The 20,096-nt window shown below is 44.0% G+C and overlaps 3 protein-coding genes across 6 annotated transcripts in view; 2 read left to right on the top strand and 1 right to left on the bottom strand.

Annotated features, from left to right (window-relative positions):
- The window catches only part of CDC37 (cell division cycle 37, HSP90 cochaperone), a 56,787-nt gene extending 53,780 nt beyond the window's left edge, over window positions 1–3,007 (top strand). For all 3 annotated transcript variants that reach the window (XM_085844898.1, XM_085844899.1, XM_085844900.1), the window contains one exon: window positions 2,576–3,007. In XM_085844898.1, coding sequence (XP_085701024.1) covers window positions 2,576–2,731 — 156 coding nt within the window. In that variant the 3' untranslated portion in view covers window positions 2,732–3,007. The remainder of the gene's footprint in view (window positions 1–2,575) is intronic.
- A 179-nt stretch (window positions 3,008–3,186) lies between these two features.
- Window positions 3,187–6,174, bottom strand: TRIAP1 (TP53 regulated inhibitor of apoptosis 1). The gene is made up of 2 exons (XM_085844901.1): window positions 5,846–6,174; window positions 3,187–3,708 (listed from the first exon to the last, which is right to left on the bottom strand). Exons 1-2 carry the CDS (start codon window positions 5,993–5,995, stop codon window positions 3,625–3,627), a joined length of 234 nt encoding a protein of 77 aa, XP_085701027.1. The 5' UTR covers window positions 5,996–6,174; the 3' UTR covers window positions 3,187–3,624.
- Window positions 6,175–9,707: 3,533 nt separating this feature from the next.
- The window catches only part of LOC147016294 (uncharacterized), a 56,606-nt gene continuing 46,217 nt past the window's right edge, over window positions 9,708–20,096 (top strand). Inside the window, exons 1-2 of one of the 2 annotated variants that reach the window (XM_085844891.1) lie at window positions 9,708–9,938; window positions 12,721–12,916. The gene's annotated coding sequence lies outside the window, so the exon portion shown is untranslated. The remainder of the gene's footprint in view (window positions 9,939–12,720; window positions 12,917–20,096) is intronic. The other variant, XM_085844890.1, reaches the window with a different exon arrangement.

Raw genomic sequence — 20,096 nt, 5'->3', positions numbered from 1 at the left:
CACCAAAGAGGTCAACGATTGACCGTATCTTTGCTCTTGGGGTCCTCACCGAACACAGACAAGAGTTTCGGCAGGGGCTGTTTGCAGATCTCTGTAAAGCGTTCGATTCAGTGAATTGGGATGCCCTCTGGAGGATTCTTGGTCTTCGTTGGGTGCCACCAAAACTGATCAATCTGATGTCTGAACTATACTCTGGTACTGAGAGTGCTGTGAGACATGGTGATACCATCTCTGACTTATTTCCAGTTGTTACTGGAGTTAGTCAGGTGTGTGTACTGGCCCCCACACTTTTAAGCACTTGTATGGACTGGAATCTGGAGAGGATGTCAGAGAGATCAAGCTGTGGTGCATCATTTGGGAATGTCAAGATCTCTTTCCCTGATTTTGCAGATTATGCAATCATCTTTGTGGAGACTCAAGGTATCCTTTTGGGGGCCCTCGACATGCTGAATGAGTCGGAGCTGCTGGGATTACGGGTTTCCTGGGTCATAAACTAAAATCCAGGCTTTCAATGACATCTTGAAAGCTGCAATGCTGTCTGTACCTGTTTTGTGGCGAGGATGTTGAAGTCACGGAGAGATTCCCTTACCTTGACAGTGATAGTCATGTCTCTGCTGGCTGTGAGCCATAGGTCAACAGACATCTTAGTCAGGCCTGGGGAGTCATGCATTCATTGGATCATGGGGTGTGGCGCTGCCGGTACCTGTGCAGGAGGATGAAAGTCCGAATCTTCAGGTCCTTCGTGCTTTTCAGTCTTGCTCTATGGATGAGAGACTTGGACTCTGATCATGGATCTGAGATGGAGACTTGATTCCTTTGGTACCAAGTTTCTTCGAAGAATCCTTGGCTATCGCTGGTCGGATTTGTGTCCAACGAGCGGTTGCTGAGAGAGACTGAAATGAGATTTGTTACCTGCATGGTCCGTGAGCGTCCGCCTCGGTTGTATGGACATGTGGCTCGTTTTCCTGACGCTGATCCTGCCCACCAGATTCTCTCAGCGAGGAAGCCTCATGAGTAGAGGAGGCCAATGGGCTGACCACGTGCCTCGTGGTTGATCAGCATCTCAAGGAGATGGTGATGGGCCAGGCATCTACCTGGGGGATGGCCAGATGGAGGCCCCTGGAGTCCCGGCGGAAAGTGGATGCAGCGACGTCTGGCTGATTAGTTTACGTTTTGTATTCCATTGATGGGCTGGATCTGGATTCAGACTTGAACTAAAATTGAATCAGTTCTTCCTTGTTACATTCCTAACCTGCCCACCAAGTTTTGTTTGAATCTGTCCATAACTTTTTGAGATATTTTTTCAACGATGAAAAATCACTTAAAAATTTCTTGGATCCAGATCCGGATTCCGATCTCCACCAATATCTAATCATTTCATCCTCGTCTCGTACCCAACTTGTCCACCAAATTTCGTCCGAATCCGCCCAGAACTTTGAGATATTTTGTTCACAAAGAGACAGACACACAGGGGTGAAAACATAACCTCGATCCACCTTTGGTGGTGGAGGTAAAAAAAGAGAAGTCATATCAGTTCGTCTCTACTCTCTCAGCAACTATGTACAGTCCTGAAATAACAGAAGTTTGTTTTTATTTCGTACCATATGGTGAGGGCTGGCAGGATGGCTTTGAGGTACGCATGCTCGCATCAAAGGTGTCTCACTTGGGTTCAAATCTCAACCCAGCTTTGAACTGTCATCCCGGTGTTTTACACGTGTGGTGATTCATGAACGTGTGTCGTCCCTCGGATGGACGTTAAGCCGGGTATCCTGTCTGCTATCATTTCGTTGTTTTTCACATTAGTGGGCGTCTTTCTTGGAGTTGACGAAAGAAGATAAAGCTTTGGGACGGATAAACATCCGAGGGTAGTGAAGGAGATGACAGAGCCGGCAACCATGATGTTAACATGTATAATGTCATTCTTGTTTGCTCTGCCAACACGAGTCCTTATCATTGATGCATTATCGGTTTACTTTTGCTCGTATAACCTGATAGCCATTCAGATTATTCACAAGAACAGCGATGTCACTGATCCATCCAGACTTCAACTGGTTGGAAGCATCAAAGTTCTCCACGCCTTCACATCATCCAGGGTGTAAATACTTTTTCGAAACATAATGAAATTCACTAAATCTGGATAGAAAATAGTTGAAGGTTCATCTCGCTTTTGGCCCTTGCTGTATTCGGCAATTCATACAGGCCTGTGTGTGTGTGCCGAAAACCTGTACTGTATTGTTATAATATCACTCCCAAGACAAGTTCAACATATTGACATAACCAAGCTTTGGGATGAGCTTTGACCCCAAATATTTGGCCATGAAACTGATGAAAGCACGCAAAGTGAACCCATTGTGAATCACTCAACTGATCATGAACGTGGGTGTTTTTTGTTGTTGTTGTTGTTGTTAAACTGTTCCGGAGCTCAGCTCTGCCTCGGATGGATTGAGCCGCTTGAACGCCGCTCAGGTGCGCTCCAGCTGGACTGGTTTGGATTAAAAGGAGTTTTACTCTGTACGATTACCTTAATACTTGTACTACTTCCTTACTTTTGACTTTTCATTTTCTTCAACAACAGGAAGCAAGACACCACATGCAGAGATGTGTGGATTCCGGGCTGTGGGTTCCAAATGCAAAAGAAGTCGATGTCGAAGAGAACAGTGAAAAGGCACACAAAGGGAACGGTGAACAGCATGGGGATGTGGACGACGAGGTGTATGAGACGGTCTCGTGAGGGGGCTGTGATATGATAGCGGGGTTGGGGGGGGTGTGAAGTCACATTAAAGTTTGTTCGTTTGGAAGATACGAATGGATTTGATCGAATGACATTTGGATAAGGATACACGGAGAGCTGATATGAGTTGTGATCATTATCCAGCACATGCTTTTTGTTTTGCTATATTTTATCAATCATGTTGCTTCTGATTATTAAATCATGTACTGTAAGCATTTCCCAACATTCATTAATCATTGAGCATCTGATATTAAAGCTTTTTCCTTGAGATTTGAACATGTTTGGAATGTTTTGAGTTTGCGGTATACATCATGTCAGGTTCACTCAAAGGTAGAATATTCCAAAATTGACTCGTTGGTGGAAAGTTATTCCTCTTGCTCCGATCTCCGAACACGTTTGAGAGCTTCACGTCTCATCGGATTGACAGCATACTCACTGATGCAGCACCCCTCCTGTGAAGGATGAAGTCGACGGTTTATTGGCAGGTTAGGAATCAAAGCACAAAATAAACATCCGAGTCAAAAAACAACAAAAAAGGCAAAACGTTTATATTTCCTCGACAAAGGGCAAGGCCAAGGCTGTGCAGGACTTTCACTCAACACCCCAAACGAATCGCCTTCATTACCACTTCCTTGGCTTACAACCAGTTTCCACTCGACGTTACCCTCTCTACGATTAATCATTTTGTATTAACTCTCTTGCACACCGACACTTTCTACTGCAAAATCAAATTTCATTTTGAGCTTCATGCATTCTTCCTCCACAAACCATCCATTGTCGGGGATCTGAGTTCCGTCCGAATATTCCGGTACGGTTGTGGGCTTCTCAATTCATCCCTCTTTCAATGTCATGTCCTTTTTCATCGATTCTTCATAATTCACACCGAGGTTTATTCAACTGCTCGTTTCACTCTGGCGTTTCTCATTGGCCAGGAGATCAAAACCTTCCAAAGGAATTTCCTTTCTTTTGATGGCTTTCTGCACAGACGAGGGGGAGGAAAACAAACTTTTAGACACACACACACAATGAAAGAGTTTTTATTCATTTTGTCCACAAACAAATGGATACACAAATTACTGAGACAGAAATAATCATTTACATCTGGTGACGGGTCAGAAAATAATTCTGTTTACAACTTAAAACATTCCAAAGGCATCGTCTGTCATTCAAAAATCAGAACTGCTCAGTCTACAAGGCATTTGTCCAGAGTTCAACACAGTATTGCTCTCCCCATGGGCTGGCACCCTATTATCACATCTTACAGCTCTCCCCTGTGGGCCGGCACCCCAGCATCACATCTGTACTGCTCTCCTCATGGGCCGGCACCCCACCATCACATCCAACAGCTCTCCCCTATGGGCTGGCACCCCAGCATCCAGTGTGACCACTCATTTTCATAAATGCCAAGGTGAGCCAATGAAAAAAGCCAAGAATTCACAAGGTTTCGAAAAAGCGATGATAATACAAAACCTATAGAAAACCACGACGCCAAGGTGAACAACGAATAGCCAAGATCTTGTGAAAAAAGCCAAGGAGTGGTCACACTGCCCCTATGAGCTGGCACCCCAGCATCACATCTGTACTGCTCTCCTCATGGGCCGGCACCCCACCATCACATCTGGACTCTCCCCTCTGGGCTGGCACCCCAGCATCACATCTGTACTGCTCTCCTCATGGGCCGGCACCCCACCATCACATCCAACAGCTCTCTACTATGGGCTGGCACCCCAGCATCACATCTGTACTGCTTTCCCCTGTGGGCCGGCACCCCAGCATCACATCTGGACTCTCCCCTCTGGGCTGGCACCCCAGCATCACATCTGTACTGCTCTCCCCTATGGGCCGGCACCCCACCATCACATCTGTGCTGCTCTTCCCTGTGGGCCGGCACCCCAGCATCACATCTGTACTGCTCTCCCTATGGGCTGGCACTCCACCATCACATCTGTGCTGCTCTTCCCTGTGGGCCGGCACCCCAGCATCACATCTGTACTGCTCTCCCCTATGGGCTGGCACTCCACCATCACATCTGTGCTGCTCTTCCCTGTGGGCCGGCACCCCAGCATCACATCGTCTAGCTCTCCCCAATGGCCAGGTGCCCCAGCATTATTAACCTCTGCCATCGAAGATGGATGGAGGTCACTGTTTTCACTCCTGTCTGTTTGTTTGTTTTTGTTTGTGAAGAGTATTACGGAAAAACTCCTGGACGGATTTCAACAAAATGTGGTGGGGGGATTAGGTATGGTCCAAGGATCATGCCATTAGATTTTGGACTTGGTCCAAAGTCCAATATGGCCGCTATGGCGGCCATTTTGAAAAAATATTTGTATTTTTGTTTTTGCATTTCTACATGTTTTAAGTGATTTTCAACCCCCCAAAAAAAATTTGTTAGAGAAATAAAGAAGAAAATTTTGCAACTTTTTTTCAAAAAAATTTCGATTTTATTTGAAAAATATTTGAATTTTTTTTTGCATTTCTACATGTTTTAAGTGATTTCCAACCCCCCCCCAAAAAATTTGTTGGAGAAAAAAAAAACAAATTTTGCACCTTTTTTTTTTTCAAAAAAATTTCGATTTTTTTTTTGGGCATTTCTACATGCGCGTCGATTTAGTTTAGTTTATTCAATCGTGGTTCAGTAGAGTCTGATCCGTTTTGACCTACAATGAATAGGATATCAGGTTCACTAAAGTGACCCAGCAGTATTGGCGGCTGAGGTTTTGCACTCTACCGAGCTGTCTCTGTCTCTGTCTCTGTCTCTGTCTCTCTCTCTCCATTGTTGGAATCTCCCATGACGATGCTGAAGCTAACAATATGAAGCAGGTGAACAGTTTCCATTTTCATCTTTCTTGCTCTCCTTTCTCACCCTATGACCATCCCCTTCTCCACGTGTCGTTCTCGGACATCTCCCGTGGTTAAATTCAATCACAAGTTCCACCCTTACCGCACACATCCTTCTCCCGTCCGTGGAACCACCTTGGGATCTCCTATAACCACGCTTCCCTCCAGGTCTTCAAGGAGCTGCTCCACCAACATGTCGTGTCATCCCCCATCACGACCCACGGTGTTTTCTATCCCCATTCACCCAACCCACCCCGTACTCAGGAACACGCTCACCTGCACGCAATCCCTGTACCTCCGGTAGATCTCAGGACACGGTTCGGAACTCTGACCGCGGCCTTTCAAGAAGACCTGTGAGAACCATCGGTTGAAGCAAACGTCGTACTCGCGTTTCAGCTCGGTACATTCTTCTCCCACGCTGTTCATATCCCGACCACGTGGCGGACTCTCTCGCTTGCCGACGAACTCGAACCTCAGCACCAGGGACACAACTCCGCGTCACGTGTCCGCAGCGTCATCTCCAACGGGGAAACGTTTCTCTCTCCAGTTCGGTCTGGAAAAGCGTTCTCGAATCGAAAATGATGAGTAACAATGAACTAAGAGTTTCCACTCGATGTCGAAGGGGTTTTGTTCTATTTCGATTTCAATTTGCGAGACAGCGAAAGCCAGTCTCGCACGCTGGCACTACCTACACCGCCATGGCTGTTATAAACTGTGTAAAGTGCGGATTGATCTGATCTGTGCAGTGCGTATTGATCTGATCAGTGTGACGGAGGAAGGGAAGTGAAGCGATAGCGCAGCAGAAATAAATAGTGCAAGATCTATGAAGGTGCACGCAGTGCGGTCATCTTCATCCTGATGAAACAGCACCGACACGGAAGGAAGGAATTTATATAAAAAATGGACTTCTCGACTTCTACTCACCACGAAAGGTTGATCACTTCGTCCTGTCTGAGCGATGTCCCAGAAGCTGTGCAGCCTCAGTGCGGATGGATACAGTCACAAGTTCAATAAGAAGCAAGAAATGGTGAATCACCAGTGGGACAATTCGGTGTGTGTTGTGTCAACGATATATACATATATACATATATACATATATACATATATACATATATACATATATACATATATACATATATACATATATATATATATATATATATATATATATATATATATATATATATATATATATATATATATAATATGATATGATCCACTCGATGAGTCCGGTGTGATAAATGACCAGTGAGCGTGAGAATAAACCGCTCCTCAGAAGGGGTTTGATGATGGTTGGACTATGGTAATCTTCTTGGTTGGTATGTGGCACAAGGCTGCGGGGTATCATCATCATCATCATCATCATCATCATCATCATCATCATCATCATCATCATCATGGATTACCGCAATCTTCTTCGTTAGTATGTGGCACAAGGCTGTGGGGTATCATCATCATCATCATCATCATCATGGATTACCGCAATCTTCTTCGTTAGTATGTGACACAAGGTTGCAGGGTATCATCATCATCATCGTCATCATCACCGTCACTGTCACTGTCAGTGTCACCACCACCATCATCATCATCATCATCATCATCATAATTATGGATTACCGCAATCTTCTTCGTTGGTATGTCACACATGGCTCTGGGGTATCATCATCATCACCGTCACTGTCACCATCATCACCGTCACCGTCACTGTCACCATCATCACCGTCACCATCACCATCCTCATCGCCACCGTCACCATCACCATCACCACCATCACTATCACCATCACCATCACCACCGTCACCATCACCACCATCATCATCACCATCATGGATTACCGCAATCTTCTTCGTTGGTATGTGGCACAAGGCTGCGGGGTATCATCATCATCATCATCGTCATCATCATCATCATCATCATCATCATCATCATCAAAAGGTCAGTCGATTAATCCGAAGAACAGATTGTTTCATCTCAGTTTGCGGAATATAAATCCAACGATTTGATGTACACTGTGTTTGTTGTGAACATGAAACGGATGTCATACAAAGTGAGTTAAAATGGTCAAGGCAAATGGAAAGATGAAATGGGTTTTAAAGTTGGGACAGTAGGGAGACAAAAGATAGTGTCCCTTTTTCCATCAGTTTCACATTGTTATCGGCAGATGGGGAGAAATGTCCTACCCACACCCCAAGTTCACTGTGCAAAGATTACGAACAGCATGCATGGGGAGCGAGCCCCACGGGTGAATTTGGTCTTGGTGAGAATCCCAACATGTGAAAAAGACGCGAGCGGGTCGTGGTCGAGTATTTCATAGTGTTATTTAAAGTTGTTTGTAGTTCGGATACTCGAGTTACCTGATGCCTCTATGATGGTCAATGTTTTGCTTCATTAGTAACATAATATTGACAGGTGGAGTTTCCTTAAGTAATCCCTGTGAAATACCAGGTTCAGGGATCAAACCAGGCGAGACAGCTGAGATGTGATGTAACCTGGGGGTATTCAGCTCTACTCAACATGCTTGCCAACGAAATACATCTCATTTTGCTGGTATGCTTTGCAAACTATTTTTTAAAAAAAAACTATTTTCAAAACTAAAACAATTCGAACAGGGAACACCTAATGACACTGTACTTTCAGGTCTCCTACAAATCCTACCCTGACGCCTCACCGTGGTGTCGGAGTGGCAATGGTCAATGGCAGCGAATGCCATGGCAAGCAAAGGCAGGGAGGTAAACTTGATTTTAATTTGGATTTTAATTAACTCTGTGTGTGTGTAAGTATCACAGCAGTTGTTACTTCAATACAAGCGATAATTCGTGGAATGATGTGAACATTCCGTACGGGCACGTACCACTTCCGAATAGTGATGGCTTACTGTATTCTAATAATTTCTCGATTTCTTATGCGCTTTTATAGATGAACACAATGTCCCAATCCAGTCGTAGTTTCCGAGAGCGAAGGAACGGCCTGTGTGGTTGTTTCTGGCTCGCGGTTTGAAAGTTTTTTTAATTTTGTTTTTTGTTTTGCACGTACTGGCATGCACTAAGTGTATTGCAAATGTTGACAAATGTTTTTTTGGTTTCACAGCCTACAGTTTTCATCCAAACTTCCTGAAACTTGGCAAAATATCCTGCGCAGACAGTAACCATCTCCGATTTTGAAAATTTCTCCAAGAAAAAAAAGTTATGACGTCAAAATATCTCCGCTAATGGAAATCGCCTAAAAAATTATCTCCGAAACTAGGCAAGCTTTTTGAATTCTGTTTGCGGGAATCGAACAGGGCATTACCAGAGATGAATTACCGCACATATGATGCATCACTATGACGTCGTATCAATTTTTATGACGTCATCCCTATTTTTTGGCATTTTTTGTTTCACAACCCAGAGTTTTCATCGGATCTTCGTGAAACTTGCCGTGTATATGCAGAAAGCCCACGTGCAGGCAGTAACCTTCTCCGATTTTAGAAATTCTTCCCACAAAAAAAGTTGATGTCATAATATCGCCGCTAATAGAAATCGCCTATACCATTATCTCCGAAACTAGGCAAGCTGTTTGAATTTTGTTTGCGGGAATCAAGCCGGGCATTAGCACGGATAATTTATCGCAAACCTGAAACATCACAATGACGTCATATTCGTTTTTGTGACGTCATCATTAAGAGGACGAGGATCTTAGCTCATTTGAGCTTGTTAATCTTAGTTGGTAAAATATTCAATGGTGATAAATAGTTTACTAGTTATGTCGAAAAAAAATGACATACAATTTCAAAATTTTGGCTTTGAAGCTCATCTGTTAAAAGTGTCGGAAGTCACACCAGAATTATGCATAGTCCTTGCAAATATTATCCTCGCCATTATCTTTACAACGTTTCAGACTTTTTTTTCTCATGAAATACGTGAATTTCAGACTCCCAACAATCAAAGTGTCCACATTGTGTGCAGAAACAAGTACATTGATTAAGCTGTTGTTGTCGTGCTTTTGATGGTGGCAAGATGGCGCCCGCTTTGGTTCAGCCAATGAGGGCCCGTTTCCAATCCAGTTACTATTCAGGTCTGTGGATTCACCACACCGAGATGTTGGCGAATCGGCGGTGGAGAAGCCATGAATCTTTGATCACCACACCGAGATGTTGGCGAATCGGCGGTGGAGAAGCCATGAATCTTTGATTCACCACTCCGAGATGGAGGTGAATTGGCGGTGGAGAAGCCATGAACCTTGATTCACCACACCGAGATGTTGGCGAATCGGCGGTGGAGAAGCCATGAAGCTTTGATTCACCACTCCGAGATGGAGGCGAATCGGCGAGAAGAAATCGAGGAATGCTTTTGGATTATACTGTGGCGTGGTGAGGCCTAAGGCCTGAGAGGTGGGTTCGTACATGGAATGGATTAAACGCAATTAAAGAACTAGATGAGAGAGTTTGACGGTGAGAGATCGGAGTAATAAGGATGAACAACCACAGTGGTGGAGAGGGAAGCGTTTGTTCGGGGAGGCGATGGTGGTGTGAGAGAGTGACATGAGCGAGTCTGAGGCGGTAAAATAACCGCAGTGGGATATTTCTGGTTTTTATAACATTTAGTTTGATGCTAAACAGGTTTCTTGAACCCGTGTTGGTCAAGCTAGTGCTGTTTCATTACGTGAGTTCGAGGCGAGGATATTTGTGAAGAGGATTTCGGATTAAGACTTGTTCATCGGAAAGATTTTGTTTCATCACTCCATACACACACACACACACACACACACACACACACACACACACACACACACACACACACACACACACACACACACACACACACACACACACACACGCATACACAAACATATATACACACGCACACGCGTACCCACACCCACGTATATACATGCACATACATACGCACATGCATACACAAACATATATACACACACACACGCACATATATACAGGATATAGATACACATATGCATATATATATATATATATATATATATATATATATATATATATATATATATATATATATATATATATACACACTCCCACACCCACATATATACATGCACATACATATATATATATATATATATATATATATATATATATATATATATATATATATATATATATATATATATACATACACATGCACATACACTCCCACACCCATATATACATGCACATACACTCCCACACCCATATATACATGCACATACACTCCCACACCCATATATACATGCACATACACTCCCACACCCATATATACATGCACATACACTCCCACACCCATATATACATGCACATACACTCCCACACCCATATATACATGCACATGCACTCCCACACCCATACACACATGCACATACACTCCCACACCGATACACACATGCATATACACTCCCACACCCATACATACATGCACATACACTCCCACACCGATACACTCCCACACCCATATATACATGCACATGCATACACACACGTTTATATGTTAACCCTCTGAAGAAAGTTTAAATATTGATCTGTTGGGGTGGGTGTTGAACACTGGTGACTGTCTGCAGTGAAAAGGAAGTCTTGGCTTCTTTGGTGTGGCTTGTCATGGCCAGGATTTTACTTTGAAAACCGATTGGATGGGGTGGGGTGAGGAGCCACAGTGAGGAGAGGGGATGAGGTGGGGAGAGGAGCCACAGTGAGGGGATGGGATGAGGTGGGGTGAGGAGCCGCAGTGAGGGGCGATGTTTTCGACTTTTTGTACTCCATAAGTCAGTCCATAGCAAATTGCATCGTGTGGTACTTATACCAAATGGGGAACGGCACAATCTTAATGCTTTGGTTCTCTTATTGTCACCATCGAGCACAAAGTCTGGAAGATCGTTCGGAGACCATGCTTGCATATCCGGGCAAATAACTGTGCCCATCTCCTCCTCAGGCCATGTCAGAGAAGGAGTTGTGATTTAGTTGGGCTTCGAGGAATAACTTGTGCACTCCTCATTGAAAGACTGCGTATGATCTTTTATATCCTCCAGATAATGCTAGCTCCTGGAACACCTGACTTAAAGTTCATCCAAACCACTGCGTACAGTGTGCGACCTGTGAAACACCAATCAGTGTTCATAAATTGCTCGGAAATTAAATCGAGAGGACGACGGCTCGGAGTCAAGCTCACTACCTCTGCACTGTTCTGCTGGACAGTTTTTATTGCTCAGTAACAAATACAACCTGTCACTTTGTTGATGGGAGTATTAAATTTGTGGGGGGGAGAGAAAGAGGGAGGGAGGGGGGAGAAAGAGGGAGGGGAGGGGAGAAAGAGGGAGGGGAGGGGGAAGAAAGAGGGAGTGGTGGTTGGGGGAGGAGAGAAAGACAAAGAGGGAGGGAGGGGGGAGAAAGAGGGAGTGGTGGTTGGGGGAGGGGAGAGAAAGACAAAGAGGAAGGGGAGGGGGAGAAAGAGGGATGGGATTAGAGAGAGACAGAGAGACACACAGACAGACAGACGGAGGGGTGGAAGGGTGAGAGAGAGGGGAGGGAAGAGAGAGAGAGAAAGGGGGATGGGCTGATAGGGGGAGCGACGAGAGGTGGATGGGTGAGAGAGGTATGGGAGAGAGATGAGAGGAGAGAGATGAAAGAGGAGAGAGACAGAGAGGAGAGAGAGATGGGGGAGAAAGAGAGACAGACAGACAGACAGACAGAGATATGGATATATATATATATATATATATATATATATATATATATATATATATATATATATATATATATATATATATATATATATATATATATATATACTAGCATATACCCGTGCTCCGCGCGGAGTTGAATGGGTGGCAAAAGGTGGATGACGCATAATAGTTGATGTTATGGGAAGCTGGGGAGGGTGTCAATAGGGATGTGATGCACTATGGTTACCTGTCCTTAGTTTTCTGAAGGACCTCCCTGTAGATGACATTTTGGGTGAGTGTCTTGTTGCTGAATAGTCCTTGTGAGGAATTATTTTCCACTTTGATAGATATATAGGAGTAACCTCTTGCACGTGAAAATGCAACATATAGTTGGCCATGGGAGAACACAGGGGCTGGGAGGTATATTCTAGTTTGTCAAATGTTTGGCCCTGGGATTTGGTTATGGTCATCGAGTATGCGAGTCTGACTGGAAATTGCATCCTCTGCAGTGTGACTGGAAGGTTGGCGTCTGATGGGGCAAGTTTAACATGATATAGGCCGAGCCCTAGACTGAACAGGAGCAGTGGAGGGTGACTGAGAATCAGAATGCAAATTTCAATGAACGGCACTTTTTGGCGCACATCCGACGATCGAACACCGCTGGACGCTTTAATTTGAAGATCACACACGCAAGACACAACACAGGTAACGATGGCGGTTGAGAAACGTCAAATTACGCGCAGACGTTAACAGAAATAATATTTTTTTAAAATAAATCTTTACTTTAGATACAATGTTTCTTGTTACATTTTTTGTGTCAAATTCACCTTCTGAGGTAGTCAGCATATGTGCAGAAGAAGGTTTTACATTGCAGACGCTATTTTCTAGGAGTGGGATTACGCTTCTCGGTGGTGACGACAGACGTAATGACGTCAGCGAATAACCGATGATGTCATGACGGAATTACGCCTCTCAGTGGTGACGTCACGTCGCCATGCAAACGAACATAAAAATTAGAAAATCGCCCACAATTCCCAAAGTGTCCGTCTGGCGCGATCTCACATAGCCCATGCTGTTCATTAGACCACAGAGCACCCGCATACCGAAAATGGCGACAATCCGTCCGGCAGTTTTGGAGGAGATACGTCAAATTACACGCAGACGTTAACAGAAATATATATATATATATATATATATATATATATATATATATATATATATATATATATATATATATATATATATATATATATATATATATATATATATATATGAGAGAGAGAGACTTTGACTTTTATGTCCTTTTATTACAAGAGTATAAAACACAATTTATAAAGGAGAAACATTTTTCATAAGGACACAAAAAGTACATATTCAAGAATACAAGGTTACATCATGATGGCAAAAGTGATCAGTCTGTGATTAGGAGACAATTTTGAACAGTACAAAGTGCATCATTTAGGGCCCACACACTTTTAAAAATGCACATTTTGTTTATGAAAGTGTAAAAAGAAAATTCCATTTTAATACGGGCAAAAACGGTTCCTTTTTTGCCTGTATTAAAATGCCCAGAAGGTTATCAGCACACCCTGAAATATTTTCAATTTTCGTTTTCCTTGTGTGATAAATTGACTTCTTTGCTGTGACAATGAGAAAATTGGCCAAAATCACTACCAGTGGATGTGTTTTGGATTCAAAGCCATAAATAAAAACTTTGAAAGTGAAGTTCAAAGAAAGCTTGGAGCACCATTCACAAAGCAAACCAAACAAAGGGATCAAGTGTGCACATTCAACATAAGCATGTGACAAGGTCTCGAGAGTTCCACAGAAGGGACATTGGTCAGGTATTTCAGGAGAAAAAACATGCAAGAGTTTGTTGGAAGGTAATACCCAATGTGCCAGCCTCCAAGACAGATCGGCAGTTTTCTTTGGGATGAGAACATGGTAAAAGACTTTCCAGTTAGGTTGGAAGGGGTATTCTGGAGGCAAGTAGTTCTGCCACTTCCTTGACTGCAAAGTTCCTAAAGAAGGTCGAATTGCTTTCACACAGGCCTGGTATATAAAATGACGTTTTCTCAAACCTACTTGTGGTGTGATTCCAAAATGTATTTTTGGTGAATATTTTACAATTGAACCGGAAATCATGACATTGGGAGTGAGTTCGAGATTTGGGGAGAGAGGATTTGATTCGCGAACAGTTGAGCCATCGTCAGTGCGAGGAGATCTCTCCCAGTGTACCTTAACTCTCTGGTACACCTGAAGTACTTCACATCATAAAAGAGATACTTGGCGGTAGGACCTAGGCCAACCTTGGTTGCTAGTGCTGCAGCACTCAACCATCTCATGTTGTCAATCATTAGATCAGAAACGCAATGGACACCGTTCTGAATATAATGATCGATAAAAGAACGCTCCGCTCTTATTCTTTTAAAAAGAGAGTTGTAAAACAGAGGTTCATTCAAAAACATATCTTTGTTGTAGGAAAGATAATCACGGTCGACTAAAAAACGCGCCAAGCATTTAAAATGCTATTATAAAAAGGTGGAAGCAAGGACAAATCAATACATTTCACATTCATTGAAAATAATCCTGATGAAAAGTCAAGCATACCAGCTTGACGAAGGATGAGAAGGGCGGCGGACCTCCAGACTAAGTCCGACGGACCGTAGAGAAGCCGCCAGATTGAGGCGACACTGAAGGCCATTGCCTTGCACACAATGTCCACAAGACCCTGTCTACCTTCCTCCAATGGAAGATTCAGCATCTGTTGACGAAGCCAGTGTTTTCCACTCAAGAAAAAGTTTGTTAAGGTTTTCTGTATGTTCGGCAAAAAATATTCAGTAGGTGGTATTGTTGCGAATCTGGAAGCCATGAGCACTCAACATACCGGCTCTATAGAACAGTTATATCGGTAAGTATGTGTTTCTAGTTAGGGTCCCGTCCCTAGTCTAATGGGAATTTAATGTTCATGCGCTGCAGAGTTATTTTGATAGTCAGGGTTTTCTTTTATTTTTACACCACCAACATCAACTACAACAACACCAGCATCACCCTCACCTTCACCTCGCTCTGGCCGATGCCATGGTGGCCGTGGGGGGCGGAGTTCAAGGAGGAGCCTCGCGGCGGCTTTCGCCCAATCAGGGAGATGCGAGTGAGTTCCTCGGCGGTCGTCCAATGACCAGAGCCCACGCAGGATAATGTTCCTCTGCCTGTTTGGGGGGCGGTCCGCAGCGACAGCCGTCACGCCCCCCCCCCCGGTCCAATCAACGGCCTTGGCGCCCGTTTTGGCCAATGACAGGGCGACGAGCGCACTTTGCGTGCCAAAACCGTCCAGTGAGGGAGAGCTGGGAGGGAGGAGGCATCCCCCCCCCCGGACGAGGGTGAATAAGGTTACGGCACGATCGGACCAAGGGAGGGTTTTGGTTGTCGGGACGAGCGCCGAACGGAGCTCTCGACTCTGCTCGCGTCTCGCTGGCGCCTGGTTCTTCTGATTGCGTCTCGCTGGTGCCTGGTTCTTCTGCTCACATCTCGCTGGCGCCTGGTTCTTCTGACGGCTTCAGCCAAAGAAGAAGGCTTCTTCTTCTTCAGCCAAACCGCACGAGGTGCGACGGTCCATGTCCTTCTGGGTTTCTTTTGCGTGTGCGTCTGTCTGTGGGCCCTGTCTGTAAGTAGGAATTGTTTAAGTGCTCTTTGCTGTCCATACTTGCATCTCTCGTAGTCGTGATAACTCTGCCCTTACGTGCTTCCCTCCTTCCCCACCTACTGTTAATAAATACCCCATTTGTTAAATGTTTCAGCTCGTTTCTGTCCCTTCCTTCATTGGTTTAGCAAGGTGCGTGTTGGGGAATTAAAAAGGCCGTTGTTGCCGTAGTGGTGTGTATTTGGGACTGACGGGACTTCGGTAACCATCCGCTCGGGTTACACACGGGTCAAGCAGGCATACGGCTCGTCCCGTACGAGTGCCGTCGAGTGTGTGAATACTCAGTAGCTCGCTACGTGGGTCTCTAGGTATTTTGAAGTTTGGCAAATAACCCTGTCCCATGTGGTGCAATTATTGACTATTCACGGTCCTGTAAGGGACCCGTACCCTCGGAATTTTCCGAACGGTACGAAATAGATTCCGAGTGTTCGGTAGAGTCGACCCTACTTCTCCACCTAGTGGTCGTGCTCGCAACCAATCCCCAGCCCACAACAGTATGGCTTTGATCCTGTGCCACAATAGAGATGCTGCTAAGTTATTGATGACCAGGACTTGGCCTCGATAAGGGAGCAGAGCCAGTAAGCCTTTCCATTTCAGCAGTTTTTGTTCGAGTGCTTCAGCGAGACCCTCCCAATTCTTTGCTTGTGTTGCTGCGTCACCGATGAAAACGCCAAGGTACTTCATTCCGTTGTAAGACCAGGTGAGGCGTTCCGGAAGAACAGGCATGGGCAGCTGGCCTGGGCTGATCCACAGTGCCTGGCACTTGTTCCAATATTTTGCAGCTGAAGAAGCTAAACCATAATAGTTCAAGCAGTCCACCAGTTTCTTAATCTCCTTGCTTGTATGTCCAATGGCACAAATATCATCAGCATCGGCAGAAACTTTCACAGGTTTTATTTGCAGATTTGTGTAACCAGTTAAGAAGCTGCGCACTTTAATTAGGAGAGGCTCAATAGTTAGAGAGTACAAAATACTAGATAAGGGACATCCTTGACGGATACCCCTTCCAACCTTTGCAAGTGAAGTCAGTTCAGAGTTTACTCTGAGTACGGAGGAAATGCCATGATAAAAAAAAAGTTTTATAAGGGAGGTAAACCTGGGACCAAGTCCAAAACACTCGAGAACCTTGAAAAGATATGCATGACTAACACGGTCAAAAGCTTTCTCTTGGTCGAGCACAATCAAACCAAGATTATCATTTTTAGCTTTACACACATCCCAAAGATGTAGCCTGGTGTTGGCTTAGTGGTTAGGGTGGCGGCTTGGGATCCCAGGGTCCTGAGTTCAAGCCCCGTTGGCTGCTGAATTAACACCAGGGGGTTGACTCAGCCTGTCATCCTTCCGAGGTCGGCGAAATGAGTACCAGTGTACTGGTCCCGGTGTATGCCCCGGTTAGAATAGGTGTACCATATCCCTGTGTGTCGTAAGAGGCGACCAGGGTTGGCGTCAGGAAGGGCATCCGGCCATAAAACATTGCCTCAAGAAAAAGCCAAACCCCTGCACAGCAGGGAAAAATGGCTGTAAAAACGGTCATACACACATCCCAAAGATCTCTTATTAGGAATATGTTATCATGTATCTGTCTGTTCGGGATACAGTAGGACTGATCACTTTGAATCAAAGATTCTAGAAGGTGGGAGATGCGTCGAGCTAAAGCTTTGGAAAATATTTTATAGTCGGAAGTTAAAAGAGAGATTGGGTGCCAGTTGCCAACAAGCTGAGGGTCCCCTTTTTTCGGTAATAAACTAATTACTGCTCTACGACAGCTCATTGGCAATTCCCCACATTGTAAAGAACTAGTAAAGACCTCCAAAAGCTCTGGACCTAATAAAGACCAAAAGGATTTGTAAAACTCAACTGGGAGGCCATCTAGTCCAGGAGATTTTCCAGTCGGCAGAGAAGCAAGCGAGAGTGTAAGTTCTTCCAAGGAAGGTAAGGAATCAAGCTGATCCCTTTGAGTAGCACTTAACATGGGTAGATCAGATGTGAAATATTGTATCGCATCATTGTCAACTTCATTTGCCATAAACACGTCTGAGAAGAAATTATAGATCTCCCTCTTTATGTTATCTTGTGATGTCACAATGTCCCCAGTTGAGAGCTTTAGGGTTTCAATTTGCCTTTGATGGGTGGTCTTTTTATCAAAATGAAAGAAAAATTTTGTTGGCGAGTCCAAGTTATAAATCGGATCTACCGTAATCGGATCATTGTACCTTTCACTTGATAGTCAACAAGATCATTTTAAATGGCTTTTTTTTTCCATTAGCAGATGGTTATTTGTTGTTCTGGGGTTGTTTGTAACATCAGATTGTAATTTTAGTATTTCTTTTTCGAGTACAATCCTCTCCTTTTTTTACACTAAAAGATGAGAAGTGATTGAACTGTTGGCAAAAGACGGCAATCTGTGCCTTTGCATAGTCCCACCATAATCTAGGGTTACTTAAACTGTTCTTTCGTTCGATGAGGCTATTCCAAAACACCCTAAAGGCTTCACAAAAAGTAACATTGTAAAGTAACATGACGTTAAACTTCCAATACGGACTGCCATGTTGCTGCAGAGCAAGCTTAAAGGAGAATGTTGTCACCAGATGATCAGGGAAAAGAGAAGGTACGATATCAGATTTTAATATCTTATCAAGCATTGTAGCATTGACATAAATTCTGTCTAACCGAGCTAGAGTGTGTCTCTGGGACACACATCTTAACCAAGTGAACCGACGTTGTCTGGGGTGTTGGATACGCCAAACATCCATGAGTCCCATAGTTTTTATAATTTTTTTTCCAAAGTTTTGGCAGATTTTGGATGTGGCTCCACACTGTTTCTGTCTAAAGCAGGGTCAAGGGTACAGTTGAAGTCACCACTCATTATAAAGCAGCAGTTCAAGTCAATTGTGCTTAGAAAAGCCTCTAGTTTAAGGAAGAAGTTATACTTTTCAGCATTCTCATTGGGGGCATCGATGTTTACAAAAATAAAGATTTGATTGTTGGCAATGAACTGAAGACAAGCCGGACGTCCAGGAATTATTTCATTATAATGAACTTGCGAGAGTGTTAATGAAGGAGAGACAAAGAAAGCAATCCTGGCAGTGAAGGAATTGATATCACTGAAGAACCACTGACCCTTCATGAGCCTTCTCCATTGGGCTTGGGCAGTCAGATCTCCATGCGTTTCTTGCAATAACAAGACGTCCAGGTGCAAACGCCGTGTCAGATCTTTTACCTGAACTTTACGTTCGAAACTAGAACCACCATTAATGTTTAGACTTCCGAAATTAACATTCATGTGCTTAGAAAGGGAAAGAGGAAAAATAAATAAATAAGAGAAACATCATAAGGACCTTACTTAAGAAGCTCCTGTCGAGCTTTCTGGATCATTTTTTTTAACCTGTGCTTCTGAACCTCAGTGAAGTTTGGGGTGACAGGGTTACACACAATTTCTTTCAATTTCGTAATTAACACCGGAAGATCAGGGAAATGATCTTTCAGTTCAATATTTCTCTTACAATAAGAATTCCTCAAGAAGTCCCGAAGCTCGTCATCCGAAGGTCTGCTTTCAGCCTTTAGAATCTGAGAGGACTCATCTTGACCTTCACCATCAGATTCCTCACATGGGGAATCAATTGGTGTTTCGGTTTCATTGTGAGTATCACATGATTGCTCGGTTTCAATGAAAGAATCTTCTTCGGCAGCCTTATATATCAGAGTTACGTTTGGGGATTCTTCGGAATGTAAGAGAGGGGACTCCAAGCTTGTCCGTGACATGGCCACGGTGCTCGGGTCATGAGTGTCACTCTCCATTGGAGAATTTAAACTATCCTTTATCAGCCGGTTCAGCCGGTTTATCCTGTACGTTCGTTGAAAGGGAAACGTTAACATTAATCTGTGAGTCATTGTTATTCGGTTCGGCCATGAAAGGCTGCGTTTTTCAAAGAGGGCAAAACTGTTTCATATGTCCCACTGCACCACAACCAAAGCACTTTAGGGTGTCAGTGTTAACATATACTTGGTAGTCGTGACTATTTACAGTGAACTTTAAAATGACGTTCAAAGAGGGATAATCCTTGAGTACCATAAATACTTGTCTACGGAAACCCATCACGTGACTGGCACGTTCATCTTTACAGCCCAAAGGGAGCATTATTAGAGGGGACACACAGTGTACATAGCGCTGCAGCGTTTTCAGGA

The sequence above is a fragment of the Eptatretus burgeri genome, chromosome 11 (assembly GCF_056783735.1).
Source record: "Eptatretus burgeri isolate ZD-2024b chromosome 11, Ebu_testis_v1, whole genome shotgun sequence".
Taxonomy (NCBI): domain Eukaryota; kingdom Metazoa; phylum Chordata; class Myxini; order Myxiniformes; family Myxinidae; genus Eptatretus; species Eptatretus burgeri.
The sequence above is the reverse complement of the archived record's forward strand: the minus strand, read 5'-3'. Positions and strand labels throughout refer to the sequence as shown.

What these genes read in the sequence shown, in the direction of transcription:
- TRIAP1 (XM_085844901.1), bottom strand. Translation starts at nt 5,995, where the DNA reads ATGAACAGCGTGGGAGAAGAATGTACCGAGCTGAAACGCGAGTACGAC. An exon ending in GGTACAGGGATTGCGTGCAG is followed by an intron (nt 3,709 to 5,845) that starts GTGAGCGTGTTC and finishes TCGTCTGTGCAG; the next exon opens with AAAGCCATCAAAAGAAAGGA.